Source organism: Rhipicephalus sanguineus, chromosome 4 (genome assembly GCF_013339695.2).
Source record: "Rhipicephalus sanguineus isolate Rsan-2018 chromosome 4, BIME_Rsan_1.4, whole genome shotgun sequence".
In the NCBI taxonomy this organism is placed as follows: domain Eukaryota; kingdom Metazoa; phylum Arthropoda; class Arachnida; order Ixodida; family Ixodidae; genus Rhipicephalus; species Rhipicephalus sanguineus.
The window spans coordinates 178690297-178712343 of NC_051179.1; the positions used below are offsets into that span (position 1 = coordinate 178690297).

The 22047-nt window shown below is 47.6% G+C and overlaps 1 protein-coding gene across 1 annotated transcript in view; it reads left to right on the top strand.

Annotated features, from left to right (window-relative positions):
- LOC119390932 (DIS3-like exonuclease 2) overlaps positions 1-22047 on the top strand; it is a 167603-nt gene that overhangs the window by 94961 nt on the left and 50595 nt on the right. The window contains 6 exon segments of the mRNA XM_037658648.2: positions 1410-1587; positions 4394-4635; positions 12465-12612; positions 16124-16211; positions 17011-17155; positions 21036-21275. Of these exon segments, the coding sequence (XP_037514576.1) occupies positions 1410-1587; positions 4394-4635; positions 12465-12612; positions 16124-16211; positions 17011-17155; positions 21036-21275 (1041 nt within the window).

Consider the following 22047-nt stretch of genomic DNA (forward strand, 5'->3'; position numbering starts at 1 on the left):
CAAAATTTTGCTATTCGCACAGCTCTACTTAAAACATTTATTTAGTGACAAAAAACTGCGTTTTTTTGCTCTATTGCTTGTTCATGACAGATTGCAATACTGGACGTTCGTAGGGCATCAATACAATGCTGCTCCATCATCATCTAGTCCCGGGAATCCATCATCATGTAGTCCCGGCCTCCGGGATTGGCTCAGCGAGTTAATCGCGGAGGCCACGGTCTAGCGAACCCGCGGCGCTGTGCAAGACGGAAATACGCATGACGGGTCAACCTCTGTAGATCCGTTGTTGTCTGAGACAGTTTCCACCAGTGCCTAATGTGATATCTCCTTGGTAGTGACAGCGCAGTCCGCCGAAAAAAGAAAGAAAAAAAATAGCAAAGCTGCACATCTTCAGGGGCTGCTCCATGCACATGCAGTGAAACCATGCACGCACGCACGGCGTTGAAAACGAAGAGTGAGCGACACGGATACCACGAAATATTCAGAAAAGCACTCTGTATGCGGCGGGACCCCGCTTATGGGGCACAAACTTGAAGTGTAAAGACACGGAGCAATGATTTTTTGTTCTTTCTTTTTAGTGGCGTCGGTGTCACATTAACAAAGTGCAGTTCAGAGACTTCTGCAACAACTGAAGAGTGGCGCTGCCAACGCAAAAACCGTTTTTTTTTTTTTTTTTTTTTTTTTTTTTTTTTTAGGAAAGCCTGTGTGGTGGCATCTGCGAGCAGCTGGATGAGGTTTGAAGGGAGGGGGGGGAAGGGCACGCCCGCGGGGGCAAGAACGCCGGCTCCAGGGGTGCACGTACAAAAAAGTGCTCGCTCTTGCCTCGCAGTCGCCGGGGCTTCGAGTGCGCCATGTGCACCGCCGCCGCTTTGCATTCCGTCGTCAGTGAGGCAACCGCAGAAGATGCATGTGGCTCCTGCTTGTGCCAAAATGACAAAAATTGGGGCGGAATCCCCAGGTTGTCGGCGGCGAAAGTTCATTATACCAAGGGTGTCTCCTTCTGCCACTTTGTTACATAGAGGTCGCAAGTACATGTGCTTCTATGGAGTAACGGCGGGGAATATAAAAACTTCGTAATAATGAGGAATTCATTCTATTGGGGTTCATTATAGGCAGGTTTAACTGTACAAATTTTCGGGATTGAATGTGCTTTCAATAATGAAAATATTCTATTCATATTTGAAGTTTGGAACATTTGTGGACCCTTTGTATTGCCAAACTGTTGTGCATGGCGAGAGTGGTTGAGCAGGACAAGGGTCCACGTTCAGTATTGTTGGTGTGACCAGCGTGAAGCACTTGACACAAGAAGGGCAAAAAGGGAGGGCACCTTTGTCCCCATCTTGTTGAGAGCTGTAGATCACACACTACTTGGAGTGCGCATGCAGCTTTAGAGAGTGGATCTTTTCCAGGTAGACGGCATCAGTTTGCCACCTCCACCAAGGTCCGCCGTGGAGCAGGAACCACCACCAGACAGCAAGAGTGCAGCATCCGGGGGTGGCTGGGGGCCTCTCACGTGGGGCCTCGCTCCCGGTGGGGACCAAGAGGGGCCAAAGGAGACACCCGCTGTGCCACCTCAAGCAGCGCAAGGTGCGTGTGGCATGCAGACTTGGGTTTGACGAGTGCCATGGCTGAGCTTAATTACATTCTGGAGTGCAGGCTCTTAGGCACCCATTCCTGCATTGGGCATTGGCATGCCTCACCCGTCATAGCAGCAAAAGAAAGATGAAAGCAGAGGTGAAGTGCAGAGAGGATGGAAAAAGGGCGAGGAGGGAATCGGAGCGCCGCACAAGACTGCGAGATGGTGCCCGACTAGTGCATGTTGTCTGGGAGGTCTCTCTGTGGTGGCTGCTCCGAGTCGTGCCCACTTTGCTATAACCATGTGCCAGCTCTTGCGATCTCCAGATTAGCGAGGCACTTGCACCGCACTTCACTTCATTTGCAACATGCCGCACGAGGCAGATTGTCCGCACCAGCCAATATATTGCGAAATGAAGACATGTACAGTAGAACCTCAGTGATACGATCCTGGCTCGTGTGAATTTTGGGGTGATATGAACTTTTTTGTTCTTGACCAAGGCCAGTTAGCCTGCACTGTGCTAGAGTGCAGTTGTTACGAACCGACTTCAGCCCCGCAACGTTTGATACGGACGTTCGCTAATGCAGAGGTACAAACAGGCGCTGTCCATGCTGCCATTGAAGACACGGCAGTCGTGCACAAGTGTGAGAACCCTAGTGTGGGCATGCACACCACTGGTTTGGCGGTTTGTCAGTATCACCCATCCGCAGCACGTGTCCTCCGAGATGGTGTGAGCAGCGCCTTCTTGTGCCCTTGCTTTTGGATTACAGAGGGCATTGGCATCGTGTCCCCCCCCGATGCATTGATGTGTGCTGCTGCGCTTAAGGCAGCATTGTTGTTGTACTGTGTTTACACCTGCCTGCCACATTGATGCTAGCCATGTCCTCACAATCAGACACCCTACGAAAGGTGGACAAGGACCGAAAGAGGAAGTGGACGGACTTGGTGAAGGAGCTAGACCTCGCAAGGTCAACATGCGCGACTGTAGGCCACACCCACCAACTCCCGAAAAACCACGAAAAGGGAGTACTAAAAGAGTGCTAAAATTTCTGGCCTATCACGTGCGCAGCACTTATCACTTTGGTCACTGTACTCTGGTGTTATGCAGAAAAGCATACTAAGATTAGGAAGGGGCTACTAGCTGTCACGTGTCACAGCACGTTCTGTGCTCACACACGTGCACACGTCCTGTATTTATGAGTAGCAGTATGATCGCTGATGTTCTAAAACCTTTACTTGAAATCATTCATGGTCCGTCTATGACGTTGCTGCAGCCCTGAGGAACAGTAAATGAAAATGTATGTACTCCAGCTTTCGTTTGTCGCCTACTAATTTTCTGTATTTTCGGGTGATACAAATATTTTTCTTGACCCCGCAAGATTTGTATCGGCAAGGTTTTACTGTATAGATGTGTGCTCGAATTTTGCATTGGGAAGTATCGCAATTGAGGTCACATTTTTATTTTACACGTAATTTATGATATGTGAGATCAGCCCATAGTGAAGCATCGGTACACTAGAATCCTTTTTATATAATTTTTAAGAAACTGTAGAAAAGAAGTACCTAGTTTGGACAGCCAATAATATTCGCCCTTTAATCAGATTTGTCCATTTGCGAGGCATACCATAATTACTCGAATCTAGGCCGACCCCGATTCTAAGCCGACCCCCTAAAGTCCGAAGCCCGAAAAAAAAGAAAGAACGTACCTCGAATGTAGGCCGGGTAAAATTCATAAAGAGAAAACATTTATTGAAAATATGAAGATGAAACGGAGCAGTTGGTTCATCATCAAGATGCCGCGCTCATTCCGAGTCGTCGTCGCTGATCTCTTTGTCGCTGTCCTCAAACAGCGCGCAATCCTTAGTGCCATCAAGCGCATTTGATATGCCGCACTTCTTGAAAGAGCGCATGATCAAAGTTCCTGGGATGTCGTCCCACGCTGCAGCCACCCAGCCTGCCAACTTTCGTTGGAGCACTTCCGTTGTCACTGGAAGGGCAGCTGCTCGCTGCGTCCGAACGAAGTCGGCCAATGCAGTCTCCATTTCAGGGTGACGGCCTCTCCGTGGACCGGTAAAAGCCATCCTCGTTGCGGTGCACGCGAAGAGCTTCTCCCGTTGGCCCCTCCAGCGACGAACATTGTTTTCGTCCACTCCAAAGTCCCGCCCGGCTTGAAAGTTGGAGGACGACTCCACGGCTAGCACAACTTTCCTTTTATATGCCGCACTATAATGACTACGCTCGTTTGGCACCATTGAGCTACGCCACACACAGCCCACTCGAAGCGAGACTCGAACTGACGAACGGCTCGCCTCAACACTCGCCACAAAGATAAAAATGGCGGCCTCATGTGCGTACTTAAGCCAGGTGTTGGCTCGGCTACTAACAGCTACAATACTGTCTAGGTGGCGCTAGTTTTGCAACACTTTTCTCGATGAAAAATGGCGCGTTTTTCAAAATCCTCGAATCTAAGCCGACCCTGGAGTTTGATACAAAGAAATTCCGAAAAAGCCATCGGCCTAGATTCGAATAAATATGGTAGTTTTATGTCCTATTGCAAGAACAAAATGAGAACATAAACCAAAATGTCGAGGGCAATTGGTGGAGGTAGGACAGTAACACTAATGTTTTATTTGTAACCCCTGACAGACACGAACTTGCCTTTACATCTGTGTAGTGTCATGTGGTTGCCGTACGAGATGCATAAAAGGGCTACGGCTGGTGCCGTCTAGAGATCAGAAATCTTCAGCACATTTCTACTTTGATGTTTTGCTACAAAATTGAATCTAGTGTTTGGTTTGAGCTCACCGGTTTTTGCAGAAGCTGCCGCGCAAACTACACCCCCAGACGAGGAATGTCTCGTCAGCAGCCGCAAGGGCGAGCGTCTGGCCGGCAACAACAAGCACCGGAAAAGACGTTCGTCGAAGAAGGACAAGAAAAAACGGGGACCAGCCGTGCATGGTGGGAAGGCACGTGCAGCCAAGGGCCAGTACGAGGGGCTCTCGGTGGCCGACATTCTGCGCCATCCTCTGTCCAAACGCTTTGTGCAGCGCACAGGAGAGGTAGGTGCCATAGTCGCTTAAGGGGGGACATGGCACTTTAAAAAGTGTTTTTTATTTCTTGATCGATTTTGGTGAAACTCCCCGAGTTTTGTACATTTGTGTGCCAATTCCAAATATGCAGTTATTTTTCTAGTATAATGTGTTGTTTTTAAAATACAAAATATTTCATGTGCCCATTGGGGAGCAAGATTTTTTCTAAACTGAGAGAGTTGCAAAATAAATGAGCATATCACAATAATCTAGAATCAGAACTGAGTGCAGTGCAATAAAAATGGATGTTCTAAATCCATTTCAACAAAAGTTACCATATGTTGAACATTCTCGAGTGAAATCCCAGCTCGAAATTGACTCCGTGGCGAATGTTCAACAAACAACAATTACAGTAGAACCTCGTTGATACGTTTCCGAAAAAAACGCGGAAAATAAACGTATGATCCGGGAAAACGTACGATCCGAATCCAGTAAAAATTGAGGCTGACAAGCCCATGTTGAGGTGCAAAGGCAAAAAACATTTATTTCTCAAAAAACATGGAGGGACTCTTCGATTTTCGAACTCCTGGCATCTCGCTGGCCGCCAGAGGTCAGCCAGCTAGTTCCGATCCTGACCGAAAATAACGTCGTGGTCACGTGTATTGAAATCCCGAGACAACCCGAATATTGCAAAATCGAACTCTGAGACAACCAGCGTAAACGTAAAGAAACGCTACCGCCATGTCAGCAGACGAAACTTTGCGCCACGTGAGCGTCGGTTCTTTCTGCATTGTCGCTTGGAAATATGGGGCTAGGTTTGCCGAAGAGCAGAAGTGATATTCTCGAACATGCGCATTTGGGATACGATCACGTACGTTCGAAAGATCACGCGTAACTCGCCCCGTCCGTGAAGAAAACTGCCGCCCCTCTAAAGGCTTAACAAGCTCAACTCTTCGCAGTGCACGTAATAATCGCGGTACAACACGATATGCGATATCTCGCGAGAGTGATAAGCGTCCCCGAAAGCGACAGCTGTTCGCGGCTATCGCATACTACGTCGCACACTCGCGCTGATCAGTTTGCGTTCCGTCTTAAGGGGAGACGTGGGTCTTAAAAAATGATTTTTTAAAAGTTGGGTGAATGGCATGAAATTTAATACACTTATTCAGCTTTTTCTGAAGATTCAAAATCTCTAAGTAGATTTTTAATAGCTGCATTAGAACAAAAGATATGCAATTTCTAACACATATTTAAGCAAATTTCTTACGGGGATTTTTGGCAACTTTGCTTTGTCAAACACAAAAACAAAGTATGTGGCAAGATTGCCATGAAGCTGGTCTAGCCGGTGATGCTATTTATTTTCTTATAATGTTGTTCACCAAATTATAATTCTCGATTATCAGAAATAGTATGCAGCAAAAAAATTTCACTCACATTTACGTCTATTTACTTTGCATTCAAAGTTTGTTGAAGACAATCGGATTAGCATCACCGGCTAAACCAGCTCTCTGGCAGCCTTGCCACATACTTTGTTTCTGTGTTTGACAAAGCAAAGTTGCCAAAAATTCCTGTAAGAAATATGCTTTTAGAGATTGCACATCTTTTGTACTAATGCAGCTACCAAAAATCTAATTAGAGATTTGGAATCTGCAGAAAAAATGGGACAAGTTTGTTAAATTTTGTTCAGTTCACCCAGCTAATAAAAGAAATAAAAAAAAGACCCGCATCTCCCCTTAACTTGAGACATGTGCTGGTATGTTCGCCGCCACTCGTAATCGCACCATCTCGCACGGCGAAACGGGCTTTAAAAGATAACGCCCGGCGTAATGGCAACCGAAGGTGAAGTCCCCAAGCGCCCGTACTGCGATCTGTCGAGTCCTCACAAAGATGGCGGCGAGCGTCTGATAACCAGAAATCTCCTAGATATCTTCCAGAACAAATCTTTTCGGTCAGCTTCTGACGACCCGCTGGTAGGCAGAACTGCCCAGCCAGAGAAATACGAACGCCGACTGGAATTGCGCCGGGCGGAGCAACCCAAAAACGATTGCGCTCCGGGAGAAAAGTGTGCGGGAAATTATCGGCCATATTGACTAGGCACAATGGCGGCGTTGCTATGGTTACGGGTCGCGGCGTGTTGTGCAGCGGTGGCGATGCGGCAGCGGCATGTGCGTTTCCGCGGCAAGCCGTTCGAAGATTGTGACGGCCCGCGTCGCCGCGTGGTTGACAGAGAGCGGCGATCGAGCAATTCGGAAGAGACGCGGAGGGGACAATTGAGCAAATCAGAGAAAGCACAGAGGAAGGAAAGGCACTGCGGAGAAGCTGCCGTCGCTGAGAAGGCCTTTTTTTGCACACCTGAATGAGAGTTTCTGAGTAGAAAACGTATCATACGACCCCAGTTTTCCGCGGTGCTGAACGTTGCTGCCGAATAATTGGAATTTCCGGGAACGTATTAACCGGAACATATTACACACAGCTGTATTGGGTTATTTTTAATTTTCGCGATTTCGAGCGTAGGAGCCGGGAAATCGTATCAAGCGGGAACGTATCAACGAGGTTCTACTGTATTCAAATCGGTTTCGAACATCCATTTTTGTTGTCCTGACACGCCCGATGGCAGCGAGGACAACGTCCTTTGGGATGCCGTGGATGCCTGCAAAGAATCCGACAACTTTCCTGCACATCTGATGAAGATGACTCTCTCGGCAGCGACTAGGGCGCTAAGTTATTATAAATAAAGGTGTGCTATGTTTCAGTTTTTCTGTTTCTAAAAAAACATGGGTCGACCTATATTCGAACATTTTTTTTATTTCTCATAGATCGCTGTAAGTAGGGGTCAACCTACCTTCATGCCCGACCTATTTTCGAGTAAATACGGTAGTGATAGTGACACTTGTCGTCCGTCTTGTCCTGGAAAGGTTCACAACTCAGTGAAAACAAGTGATGCACAAACCTGATATTTTATTTACATATATTATGTAAATAAATATGCAAAGAAGATAAACCTGATATTTTATGACATATTTTCTTTACAGTGCGTACAGTAGAATCTCGATGATACGAATCTCAAGGGGGAGCAAAAGTATTCGTATCACTCGAAATTTTGTATCACCAAAAAAAACTAGTCAGATCCCTTTTCAAACCGCGATATACACATAAAACATTTGTTGCCATCAAAAGAACTCGTGCACGTCTTTTTGAGAAACACTTGAACGGATCAATAAGGGGCGTCGCAGCTGGCTGCCGCAACACACACATCATAGCTTCACTTGAGGCCAACTGAAAACTAAGTGCGAAAGTCCACGCCACCATAGCCATAAGTGTACGACAGGAACGCCGAAACACTTCGTGCCTTTTTACGACTTCGTTGCCTTTAATCTACCGCTGCGTTAGCCATGTACCTTCGGAACTGCGTAGTCTGTGTCAATGATTACGTCGACAGCAACTGCGGTTCTCTGCGAGGTGGTTGTGCCAAACAGTAGTTCCGTTTTCAATCTATGTGCTGGCCACGCCTTCAGAACTACGTTGTCGCTATCTATGATTGTGTCTACTGCGGTTTTGTCCGCAGCAGTTGTGGCTAGTGGCATTGCTTTGACTCTCTGAGCATCGGATGCCAAAGCACTTTAGGAGTTTTGTAGTCGCCATATATGATCGCGCCGATAGTGACCACAGCTTCGTCCACAGTGGTTGTGGCAAACAATAACTGCGGTTCTGAATGTGTGTACCGTATTTACTCACGTAATCAACCACTTGCATAATAAACGCACCCCCAACTTTAGTTGTCGAAATTTGGATTTTGTTTTCTCCAGCGTAATAAACGCATGCCCTACTTTCATCCACTACAGCCCCGCGAACCGACGCGCAGCACCTCTTCGCCTGTAGATCTTTTTTTATTATTCTGCCAACTCCCCCTTGGTTCGTCTACCCCCTTCCCTGCCCACTGCCGCGCACCATTCTTTGTTTGTTTTTCTTTCTATCTGTGCACGGTATGTACCTCTCTTTTTGTACTTGTTTTTGAAGTATCTGTGCACCACAGCAGGATTCACGAACGGTGCGAGTGTAGAGGCATCGCAGCTAACAAGTACACAGTGAGCGAAGGTCACGAAACTGCCCACGCCAGCCAACGGTTGCTTTCTACAAATACGAAACTTTAAGGAGCCGGCGGCAACCGGCGGCGGGAGTGCGTGGAGACAGCTTGCAGAAGATAGTAGCGCCATCTACCACAGAAGCGGCGGAGTTTCCAAGGCTGGGTGGGACAGCCATTCAAAACGGCACTAAACAGTGACGCGTGTTCTAACATTCTAGCCATTGTAGCCCTACTTTTTTTGTTTCCACCAGCCATACCCCGTTGTGGGTTCGTTTTTAGTCTGTTTTGCGTTTTGCCGTGGACAGTGGGCCGAAATGTGAGCTACACGGCCGGTTTCAAGCTACAGGCTGTGGAGTACGCTCTTGAGCACGGGAATCGTGCTGCCAGTAGACATTTTGGAATTGACGAAGTTCGTGTGCGTTACTGGCGGAAGGAAGCAGCACGACAAACTGTGCACTACGAATAGGGAACGATGTGCCTTTGGGGGACCGAAGACAGGAAAGCTTCCTGCTGGGGAAAAAGCGGTCTTAGAATACGTCCAGCACCTGCGGAAGGAGGGCTGTGTCGTTTCGCATGAAATGGTCGGGATGCACGCTCGAGCCACAGCCAGGAAGCATGGCCTCGCTACTACTGCTTTCCAAACGAGTAATGGGTGGACAACACGCTTCATGTGGCGCAACGGACTGGGCTTGAGGAGGTGCACATCACTTTGTCAGCGACTGCCTAGTTGCTACGAAGAAAAGGTAGTGGACTTTCACAAGTTTGTGATACGCCTGCGGCAGGACCAAGAATTTCTTCTCTCGCAAATCGGGAACGCAGACCAGACGCCCATCAATTTCGATATGCCGATGAGCAGAACAATCAGTCAGACGGGAGCACGCAGCGTGCTCGTTAAAACAACAGCCGCCGAGAAGCAGCGTTTCACGCTAATGCTGGCTATCACGGCAGACGGCAGGAAGTTGCCACCGTGCGTTATCCTCAAAAGGGAAACCGTGCCAAAGGCCGACTCCCAGCCGGCATACACGTGCAAGCCCAAGAGAAAGGATGGATGTCGGTCAGTCTTATGGCTGATTGGGTCCGGACAGTCTGGGGATGGCGCCCTGGTGCCCTGCTTCTCCCATCTCTCCTTGTGCTCAACAGCTTTCACAGCCACCTGGCAGAGAACGTACGCCAGAAACTGAAGGAGCTGCGCACCGAGATCGCCATCATTCCAGGTGGACTCGCTTTGGTGCTGCAGCCCCTTGATGTTTGTGTGAACAAGCCGTTCAAAGACAGTGTGCGCCAGTTGTAAACAGACTAAATGGCCTATGGAGGGCGCGCCCTGACGCCGACTGGCAAGATTAAAAGGCCGTCCATCGAGCTGGCATGCTCCTGAATCTTGGATGCACGGCGCTCGCTGCCAGCTTATTTGATTGTAAAGAGTTTTAAGAAGACTGGAATTGCAAATGCGCTGGACACAGCGCAGATGACCAGTTGTGGGAGCAAGATGGCGAATTGGTGAGCGACCTGGATGACGTGTCTAGCGATTCTGACGAAGAGTGAAGGGCAATAAAAAGGTGTTTTCTAAGCTAATAATATAATATAATATAATATAATATAATATAATATAATATAATGTAACTTAATCTACCTGATGTGCCGTGTGCTTATTCAGGCAGTCTGTATCCGTTTATTTGGGGGGGGGGGCACAAGGCTGAGTGTCACTGCCTATATTCTTAGTTTTTTGGTGATACAACGGTTTTGCTTGGTCCCCTCAAAGTCATAATCGGGGTTCCACTGTAATCGTAATCTGATTGTATGCGTAACGCGAACTGTGTAACACTTCAGCCCTTTCTGGAAGCCAAGCAATTACCGTATTTATTCGAAAATAGGTCGGGCACGAATATAGGTCGACCCCTACTTATAGCACTCTACGAGAAATAAAAAAAAAATATTCGAAAATAGGTCGACCCATGTTTTTTTTTTTAGAAACAGGAAAATTGAAACATACCACACCTTTATTTACAATTAACTTAGCGCCCTAGTCGCTGCCGGGAGTGTCACGTTCGTCAGATGTGCAAGGAAGGTTGTCGGATTCTTCGCAGGCATCCTCGGCATCCCAAATGACGTCGACTTCGCTGCCATCGATTGCGTTGGAAATGAAGCACTTTTTAAAGCCAGTCACGATAATTTCCGCGGGCAAGTCTTTCCGCGCGTCCTTCACCCACGTCGCAACTTCATTAGGCAGTTTTAGAATAGCGTACCCAAAGCTTTGCGTTGGCTTTTCGCGCAACTGCACATGCGTCGTACGCTAACCGCTTGGGGCCTCCCGTTAAGTGGCAAACGCTAACGCTAACTTAGCGTACGCTATTCTAAAACTGCCTATTGAGGGAAGCCCTTCTCGCGGCGTCCCGTCGGTGTCATTGCAGCATCCTCCTTCAAGCCACTCTTTGTAACTCTTCGCCACCCGGTCCTTAATGTAGCCGGGACGTCATACCTAGCGGTATGACGACCAGGTCTGTTGGCCTTCTGCAGGGCCTCCTTGACGCCCGGAGCCTCAGTTCTTTTTCAAGAGTGTCATGCCTGCCAGTTGCTGGGCCGCGAAAAGCACGACGCTATCCATTGCACGCGAACAGTCGGTCCCGCTGCTTCCGCCAACCCCTAATCAACTTTTACGTCGAACTCACGCTGAGCGACACAATTGCTGGAATTCTCGGTAAAAAGTATCACTTGACGCTTGAAGTCAGCTGTGTAGCTCTACCGACGTGACACCGTCGCAACCGCACATTTGCAAATGCGAACCGTCACGTCAGATCAAACAACAAACAGAGTGAGGCCTTAGGCCAGTGCCAGTGCGGCTGCGCTAGCTGCGCGTCGGCAGGCAGCACGGCTAGGGGGCTAGGGACTTCACGGCCTACCTAGGGAAATCACGGGTTCCAGCGCAAACATGGCGGAGCGGCTGCATTTCGCGGGGGCTTTGAAAAGGCGGTTGCACAAATAACTTCTTTTTTTTAGTTACTTAGTCGGAAAAGACGAACGGGTACGGTTTTTATACCAGATTTTATGGTATATAATGTGCGTGTGTAGCAGGAACTGCTTGAAGAACAGCAGGCGCGGCAGTTGAACGCCATAGGTGCGGTGCTTTTGGTCGCTTTGATCGCGAATATAGGTCGAGATTCTTTGGTCACGAATATAGGTCGATAGCTGATTATGGGCAACATTTTTGGGGAAAAAAGGTCGACCTATATTCGAATAAATACGGTAGTGTGGAACCTTCGAAGGTTCGTGTAAGAGCTTATGTGCTCGGCACGCAAATCAGATTTTTTTTAAACAATGAGCGATGCAACTGGTGGAAAATAATCGTCTGCCACAGCTGCTAAACGATCTGCCCAAACAGATGCTCAATGAGGCCAAAGCACAAGCTAGGCACTGTCGCTGAGAAAAAAGTATACGTGTGGAAAATATGTAGTTGTCTATAACTTTACATACATATGTCTCTTCGAAATTCTATACCTCAATATATTGTGAAATGAAAACAGTGCATAGAGTTGCACTAAAATGGTTCATTAGGGAGTATCGCAGTCGTTGGTAACTTTTTCCTGGTTGTTGAGTTTTGAGGTAACAGGGTTATACTGTATTGTTGAAGCTGGTGACACTCGACCGTAGAAGTAATTTAAAAAATTTTATTCCTGAAAAGCACATTCATTTCTTTATTGCTTCTGTGAAGTTATTACAGGAGATTATTCAAACTGCAGCAATCAGGTTGGGAACAGAGCTAAATGAGTGAGGTGCGCAGGTGGTGCATATCCTGGAGGCCAAGAACTCTAGGGTGACGGCTGGCATCTTGCGGCAGCTGCAGGACAACAACCCGGTGTGGGTGCTGTTCTCGCCAAGGGACGCACGCTTTCCCCGACTCATGGTGCCTGCACAGGAGTGCCCACCCGGTGAGTCAGACCAGGGATGCCCGACAGTTTCCGGCTGAGACTCATTGGGAATGGATCTGGTGGAATTGAATTGATTCAGTGAATTGAACTGCAGAAAGCCAGAAGTATGTCCACATATGTTTGGCAGTATTTGCCTCATTCTTATGCACACCCAGTTTTAAAGGGGCCCTGAACCACTTTTCCCAGTAATCATCGCGTGGCCTCAGTATTGGAGTTGATGCCTTGCGAATACATTGCGAATCCGTCCAAGACGAGTGGAGTTACAGGGATTTGTCACGGCGCTTTCTCTCTCCTCTCATCCCGATGAGCACACTGGCGGATGATGAAACACAGTCGCTCTTTGCCATTGTGATTCCTGTGTGCGCTAGTGTGGCTTACTGTGTGATGTTATCAGACTGTGGAGCGAGGGGGGGGTGGCACCCTGTGGCAAGAAGCACATCTGTTTCAAACACCGCTTTTTATTTATGCCGGCTATTAGCCATAACATCCCATCTACTGTTTGACGTCAAACAGCGAGCACTGGCAACTCCAAAGAAAGTGACCACATGCCTTGCCATGAAAAGAGGGCGCCTGAGAAAATGGCAGCTTTTCTCTCCACTTCTGGACTCTCCTTGCTGTGCACGACTGAAACATCTGGCTGAGCTTTTCATGGCAGTGTCTGCTTTCCACAGGATGTGTTTTTTTCACCAAGCCCTAAGGGTGGTTCATGACCCCTTTAAGGAAAGATGTATTGTGCTTCGAACCTTGGCCATCGGGAAACGATGTCACCATGTAGCATTGTAAAGCATCTCCGTGCTGTTTTAAGTAGCCAAGTGCTGTGTGAGCTTCATCATTTTTTCCCCATGTGTGTGAATGTTCAATCCTTGCGCTTTGAGGCACGAAAGCTCCCATAAGTATGCATTCTCCTGTGCTATTTCTTACTGAAAACACCATGCAGGAACACTAAATTTTTTTCTCTTAAAATTATTGAAAAATATTTTTGCTCAAGGTGCTGCTCTGTTCGTGCTCAAAAAGAAGGTCATGTGCTGAAAAAAGATGGCGTTTCATAGTCATGACATTTCGATGTAATGCTTGGCTTTGTTATTTGTCTAGTTGGTCATGAAAAACTGGGATCTTTTTGTTCGTCTGGGCTTCACAAGGGCCCCTGAGCTCTTGGAAACTGATATTGAAGGCGATCCTTTGCCACAGTGCAATGCTGAGACATGCAAAGAAATGTCAGCCACATGCACATCCACCTTGCCTTGTATTCCAGATCATCAAGAGTTATCTAAGCCTTTTTTAGCATTTGCGTGGCACTAAAGCATTGCCATTAACATTTGTTTTTATTGTCACTCTATTGAAGCAGTTGTGGACTGCCTAAGCAAACTCGCTTGCTAATAGCATGCCTCCTGTGCAATAATGAGCAATAAAGCAGAACGCAGCTCACCTGAGACCCTGTTGGTTCATCCCGACTCGCACTACGGGCTTCATCTGCTTGCGAGGCAATACGTAGCAGAAATACGAAAGGCAGTGAGGATGAAGAGCTTTGGAGGCCAGACTCCTACCATCATTCATCTCTTGTGAATCACAACTCTTCATAGCAATATTAATAGGGATTATTAGAGAGGTGCAGACAAAAACTAATACAGTAGGACCCTGCTGTTACGTTCCTCACTGCTGCGTTTTCCCGGCTGTTACGTCGTTTTCCGCCGGTCCCGGCATAGCTCCCATAGGATACAATGTATTGGGAACCCCGCTGTTACGTCGTAACTGTCGGACCGTTCCCGTATGATACGTCGCGAAGTGCGCCCGGAGCCGACCGAGTGACTACCAAAGAGAGCGGCCATGGCGCATTTTCACGCGGCTTGGCCTCGTTTGACCATAATATTAGCCGCATGAGAGGCGCAAACAACAGAATCTTTCAATTGATGCAAACAAAAGCATGGCCTTCGAGATTCAAATTGCAAACATGGCGTCTATGACGTAACTGCTCGTGTAAGCAAGGCCTTCGAGATTGGCATTTACTATTGACAAAAGCATAGCCTCTGAGATTTGCATTGCACAAACATGGCGTGTATGACGTAATTGCATGCGAAAGCAAGGCCTTCGAGATTGGCATTCACTTCTGCCATCGCGTTGGCGTAGACTCATCATCATCGTTATTTGTCGGAGAACGGGAGGAGTTCGAGCTGGTTGGAGCTCACATGGTCGTGCGTGCGGTTCGCGGTCGGACTCGCCGCGCCGGTCGTGATTGCGTGTGCTTAGTTCTTTCATACCTACAGCTGTTGGTGTTAAAAAAATCACATACGTTGATTACATTTCTGTGGATGAGGCCGTCCTAAGCTCCGCGTTTCTATCCATCGACTAGATCGCGGCTGAGCGCGCCAATTTTCATGCTGCTCGTAAGAATTTAAATAAAATTCTGTACCACTAAATATTTTGCCGTTTTTCCTGTTTTTCGGCTCTTACGTTTCCCGTCTCTTACGTTTATTTCCTACGGTCCCTTCAAAAACGTATCAGCGGGGTTCTACTGTACTTTATTTTTTATCAACTAGGCAACTTTGACAGTTGATCTGGCAAAGCCACTCCTTACTCAACCTCACTCCAAAAGCAGTTGTATCGGGACGTTCCAAGTGAAAAGAGCACTGTTGTTGCCATCACTGTACATGGGCAAGTGTTTCATTCGTGACACACCGACCAACTGTTTGGGCACTCCCTTTTCTTTGCCCACGCAAGGGGGTGTTTCTCTTTTAGTCAGCCTGGCATAGGGAGGTCAAAATCGTAAAAGGTGGTGCCCTCTGTGCTGCCGAGTCAAGCCAAGAGAGCTGGTAGCATCCCTCGGTTTGCTCAGTGCCAGTGTCCTGAAATCTCTGCACGCCTCACGTTGCAGCTTATGTTGTCTCAGTAACTCCATATGCTTGCTCTTCATCACGCCAGCGTTCGTGGTGACGTGTGTACACGCACTATAAAACCATGACAGTGCTATTGCTATTGGAGTGCCCCCTTTCGGTTGAAGCTGCAACTGTTTTGGAAAGTAGTGGGGAGGAGATGCGCTGCTAACAAGCCGGAGCACAGCATGTCTACCCGCCAGCTTTCATTTTCTTCTGTGGCATGCCGAAGGTCACAAAAGTCTCGATAAATGCTTCTTAAGCATTCGGCAGTGTTCACGCTCCCAACTGACAACCGTGAAGCGAAAAGTTGGATGCGAGTAGGAAAGCAAGAGTGCCACCCATATGTTACATTTTCATATTCACTGCTGCCCCTGGTTCAGACTTGCAGTGTGGTGGCACGTTGTGGCACCCCATGAATGGCTGTGGCATGTCGCCCCTGAGCTGGTCCTCTGGTGCACGCCCACTCGATTGATACATGAGGCCTTCATGCTCCTAGTTTTATTAGCACTGCGGAGGAGAGAATTCCGTAGCACATGCAGTCCAACAATATTAGGCCCAAGCATTTGCATGAATACAGATGGGCACCTTTCTCTACATTCACACAAAGTGTTGCGGTGCTTCACCTTGAATGTCTCTCGCAGGCTTCTTTCAACGCCCCGCTGACTTCAGCCACACCTTATTCCTAGCAGAGCTGGTCAAGTGGTTGCCAGACGCCAACTTCCCCCTGGGGTGAGTCTGGTTGTGGGTGGGAGAGGGGGGGTCCCACTAAAGGAAAATAACAATTTATGTCAGAGTGAAAGCTCAATGTATGACAACGTCTAAAACGGCATTATTATCAACAGAAGTGCCCTACTTACTGAGAAATTAAGCCAAGTGTATCTCACGATGAGCGCCACAAGCGCCACATTTTGGAAGTGATCCCGACGACGTGAAAGAGTCCGACTACAATTAATCACTTGTAATCAAACTAGCTGCAATAAAAAAAAGAACCTTCCGTGCATCAAGAGGCGTAATAAAATGCTGCTTGTTCGTTTCTGTTTGATTCACGGAAAAAAGAACCTCTTTGGCGTTGCCATGGGGAACGGCGCGTGTGGTTCAAAGGTTCCATTTTAGCCGAACTGCGCTTCACCCGGCACCCTGCTTCGCTCTCGTGGTCGCGTCTCAGTGGTAGTTTCAGTATCGCATACCGCCGCGTGTTTTTTGCGCACTCGTGAAAGTCACTCTGACAGAAAGTTCGACAAAATGCCGCATGCATGTGATGGTGCCGAATGCCGAACGCTGCACACCGCCGCACAGTAAAGGCGGGCAACGTTGGGCACGGCAGCAGTGACGTGAGAAACACCGCTTTCAGGCGGGTGATTTGAAGTGTGCTAACGCGATGCAGACCACTAAAACGTGATTTTATTTCAAAATAAGCACTTCCTTGGCACAAAACTAGCACTACAAGGTTTCTGGACCGTTATTTCAACAATCAACGTCGACTTAATATTTGCCTTTAGTGTCCCTTTAACGTAGTGCCATGTTGCAGGAGGATTCGTCAGCTGCTCGGCCCTGCAGGCAGCATCCCCGTGGAGACAAATGCCATCCTCGAGTCGTACAACATCGACCACCAAGAGTTCCCACCGGGCATCCTTGACGACCTTGGGGTCACCAACGAGTGGAAAGTGCCCGAGGTCAGTGCTAATCTCATTGGATTTCAGGTTTGAAGCGAATTCGAAGCAAATGGTGATTTGGTCAAACAATTTCAAATCGAATAGCTTGAATAGTATATCACCGTCAGGCACAAATTACGATCGCCTGTCTGCAAATGTGCCGAATTCACATGACATAATCTAAGGCACTCGATACTACATTCTAAGAAAGAAAACAAAGTACAGTCGAACCCACTTATAACGATCCCAGATATAACGATCTATCGGTTATAACGACCATATTTCGGTGCACTTACGATTTTCCTATGCTACCCATCGAAATTGCGTCCATATACAGCGAACATTTTTCAAAGCCTCCTACCTTTACAATGAACACCTCATACACGGTCGCGGTAAAAATGTGGCGTATGCGAAGCAAAAAGGCCTTCTAAAGCATGTTCTAAAGCATGAGAGGCGCGCGCTCGCACGGGCCCCGCTCCAGAAATTTACTCGCGACGACGATACCCTAGATCGGCGAGCACCGCACGCTGATTTCGGACACTGCGAGCGAGGTCGCTCACTTTCAAGTCATTTCTTCAGTGGTAGAATGGCAGTGAGGAATAAAAAAAAGAAAGAAATAAGAGGCAGCATGAAGTCTTGTGGTCAGCTTTTCGCACAGCAACCTTTTCTGGCGCCGTTCTCTGCAGCTACGACTGCTTACGATGAACCTACGCCTTGGAACGCAAGAAGTTATTCATAAAATGCAATAAGCGATGACCGCGATAACTTTTCGGCGCATAAAAGTTAACTGCGTCGACGGCACAATGTGCAGCAAAATGTCTCGTCTTTTCGGTAACGGCACAGACCACTCGATCAGTGATTACAACTTCCGCGCGATTGTGGCGATGCCTTCATGGATAAGCATCAGAAGAGAGCGAAGGCGATGTGGCGACCAGCAATGAATGTGCCATTATGATTATCGCCGACAATCAAAGTCATCTGCAGCTATCTGCACGACTGCACGTGTGGTGTAACCTGTTCGGATTGATGGCAGTACGAGCAGTACAAGCGCGATGCTGCCGTTTCGGTAGCATCGCTGGTTTTGAGCGGCATGGCCACCGAGAGGCACGGGCACCGAAAAACGTCGATTCACTTACAGCGAGCGTATACCGCGTATACTTCGTGTTATATTAGGCGACAACTATGGCGACAACCCAAGCGCGCCGCACCTCGTCGTGCAGAACTGTCAGAGCATCGCGGAGGCAAGAGTGCACGTTACTTGCAAAATGCTTGTATTCGCCACTTTGAGCGAACAGACTACCCACCGCACCCATGCACGGTCTGAAGGGAAGCGGACACGAACAACGCACAAATGTGCGTAATACAACAAGCGGCCTGGCAGTGATGGCGTGATCCCTGTAGGCGATGCGCTGCACGCAACTAGCCAAGGGTGATCGGCTCCACGTGGCGGTACCGCTGTTCAGTAAAACGGTGTCAGTTCACTGCAAAAACGATTTAAGTCACTCGTGCACACAGTGGGTGAAGCGCAGCGGTCGTCGCTTCACAAAGCGAAAAGGCTTAACGTGACACCAGAGGGGTCGTTGGCACTTCTCAATAAAAATGCGCAGAAAGAAAAAAGCGGCTTGGTTGCTAAATGCACATTTTTGAGGGCGAGTCCATTTACAATGAACGACTGATATAACGGCCATTTTTCGCGGCACTTTCGAGTTCGTTATAAACGAGTTCGACTGTAGTATGTTGCTTAGTGGGAGTTTTGGTAATTAATCCTAATGAGCATGTAATTCAATATTTAATTATTCTGCAATCAGTCATGTTCCATTTTTACATGAAAATATGCAGCACACTGTGGTTAAGGAAAGACGCAGTGATTATGCAGAAAGCATCATCCTTTAGCAGCTCGTTGTTTCATAGAACCATCAGTCAGTGGAATCCACTTCCTTCCACAAATACCTTCTTTTCTGCATTAAAAACGATAGAACCACTAAGGCTTAAAAATATCCTGCCTGGCAATCACCATGATGTGTACACTCTGCACCTTGTACTGTGCCATTTACCACTACCGCACTTTGTTGTAATTATTCTTCACTTTGTTATTTACCGTTTTATTATTAACCTTTTATCGTTGTGCTTTGTGCTTTTTTTTTTAACTCCATTTTGCTAATACATGTGACATTTGCGACGCAGCTGTGTATGTTTGTGTTGGTGTAGGATAATGTACATTTTTCATTTGCACAGATTTATGTAAGCCTGCAATTTTCATGTTCTTTTTCTGTACGCTCCACTGTAATGCTTGCATGGGCGCTGTGGGTACTAAATAAATAATAAATAAATATGTCTTCTGACTTTTGAAGTGTGGTTTCGCGGCAGAGGGGACCCCACTCTGCAGTGAAACCACATTTTCAGGCGGGTTGCATACGCTTACGCCTATTTATTCATTTCTAGTACTTTGAAATTTTGGAAATTTAAATCCTTGTCGAAGTGAATTCAAATGCTCTAATATTCGTTGGAATATTTGAAGTACTCGAATATTCACACAGGCCTACTAATCTCCTTACGTTCAATGCATGCGAGTGCAATGTTAAAATAAGCATGCTATAGTTGGTGTCTGCACTTGCCATGAAATTCGTGAAAAGCCCCATATTTGGCTGCCCCATAAATGGCTGATGTTATTGCCATGTTTAAAGATGAAGTCATGTCTGCAGTGCTCTACTACTACCATTTGCATGAATCAAGCCAATGGTGAAGTCACTCACTGGGTGCCAGTCCATTTATCCAGTCTGAGTGAGCAACGTTTTATAACTTCCCTCGCTAGTGTCAGCCACGAGCAGCACACATGCATTCTCCATGCACCTTGCAGCAGCCATTTCTTAAAGGGCCCCCGACACCGAAATCGAAACCTTGAGATGTGTGTGTTGTTTGACTGTCCTGTATACGGCGGCACTTCTGGCCGATTATTAGTGGCGTGCGTTGCCTCTAAGGCATTTTAATTTGATTTTAAAGGAAACGCAAGTGCTCATCTGAGTTGACTGCACCTCACGACATCGCCACTAGCATGACGTAGATGAAGGCCCCATGTGACATTCCACCAGAAACACGAGAATTGTCGATGTCGCAGAACATTTGCGGGGTACACACAAAACCACGAAGGGCACCCAACGAAGGCTTTTGTTCCTTGCCCCTCCCGCTTTGTTGTCGGGCTGCTCTCAAAGTGGTTTCAGCTGCTTACACCAGAAATGCTTTTCTTTTTCCTGAGGGTACATGCTCTTAACAGGCTTAGCTCATACCTAAGCATTCACATTCCTTACTGCGCGTGAGGCCCCGATTTTAAAGCACTGTGCTGTCAGCGTCATCAAAGCTTGAGCGCACGTGGTCTCAGGCACTCCCCTGCTGTGGGGCACTAGGTTCTTACGATTTTAGGCAGGCGTTTCAAAGTGACACTAAAATTGGTCACAGTTAACGATGCTAGCATTAATTATACGACACATTAAGCACTAACGATTCAATTTCAGCATTACCAGACACAAGGCTACAAACTACAGTAAAAAAGTCACAAACAAAAATTTCGCTGTCAGGGCTCCTTTAACGTAGTTTGTAAAAAAAAATGCCTGCAACTCGTAGCACAAGTTTACTCATTGAGATGAAAAAGCAGGCATTACTTACACACCCAGTTAAAATAAAGAATTGACTAATTAACGAGGTTGCAGAAATATTCAAGTTTAGAGTTTGAATCTCATAATACCTAATTGAAGGTTCTGGTTCTGGATCTACCAGCTGGCTTGGAGCTGCACTGCATGTTGACGGCATTATTCAAAATGGGTCATTCCAGATTGTTGGCAGTCTGCCTTGTAGTTCAGCAATCCTTTGTGAAGCAACCTGTTGTGCATATGTCGTGGTTTTTCAGGAAGAACTGTCGGGGCGAAGAGACTTTCGAGAAGAGCTGGTGTTCACCGTGGACCCCAAGACCGCACGAGATCTGGACGACGCCATCTCGTGTCGCCGGCTCGTTGTGGCCGAAGGGGATTCGCGTGAGCTGTGGGAAGTGGGCGTGCACATAGCGGATGTGTCTCGCTTTGTGCGGCCAGGAACACAGCTCGACCAGGTGGCCCAGAAGCGGGCAACCAGTGTCTACCTCGTGGAACAGGTAAGTGACTGGAGCGGCTTCACCCCATCTGTGAATAAGATCATTTCCTTATGTAGTGGAACCTCCATTATGCTTCCCCCGGTTTTGCAACAACCAGCATTTCGCGGCAAAAGCCCCATAGAAATAATGTATTAAAAACCTCAATTATACGATTCAATTTTACGTCGACCCCACATTGTACAACAACTCTCTGATGCCGTCCGAGAAAAAAAATAATCTCCTTCTTTACTTGAATCTAATGCGGACCAAATATTCCCGGGTGCAAAATAAAAACTTTCCAAGCCCCTATGTTCACGATTAGAAAAAAATACAGTGGTACCCTGATTATACGACGTTCAGGGGACCACGCAAAATCATCCTATAATTGGAAAACTAAGAATATAAGCAGTGATGGTCTGTTGCCCCAGAAAAGTGGGTACACACTGCCTGAGAAAGTCCGCAGCACGAACCTGCGCTGCTCCAAGAAAAGCGGATTAAATTATTTGGAAAACAAACCACGCCATCTCCACGAAGTGAATGCTGATGAGTGGGGCGAAGCTCCAACGCTAACTAGTGCGCGCGCCGAGTGTGCAGCGGGGCCGGGGAGTGCACGCCTGTGCCGCGCCGCCGCTCAGGCGGTGCGCCGTCTAGCCGGCGCCCTTTGAATTATAGCACAGCTGCACCTCTAGCAGGAGCAATGAGAACTAGCGTACATGGCACGAGGGACCTAGCACGCGCACCGAGGGTGCAGCGGAGCAGGGGAGTGCAGGTGTGTGCCACGCCGCGGCAGCGC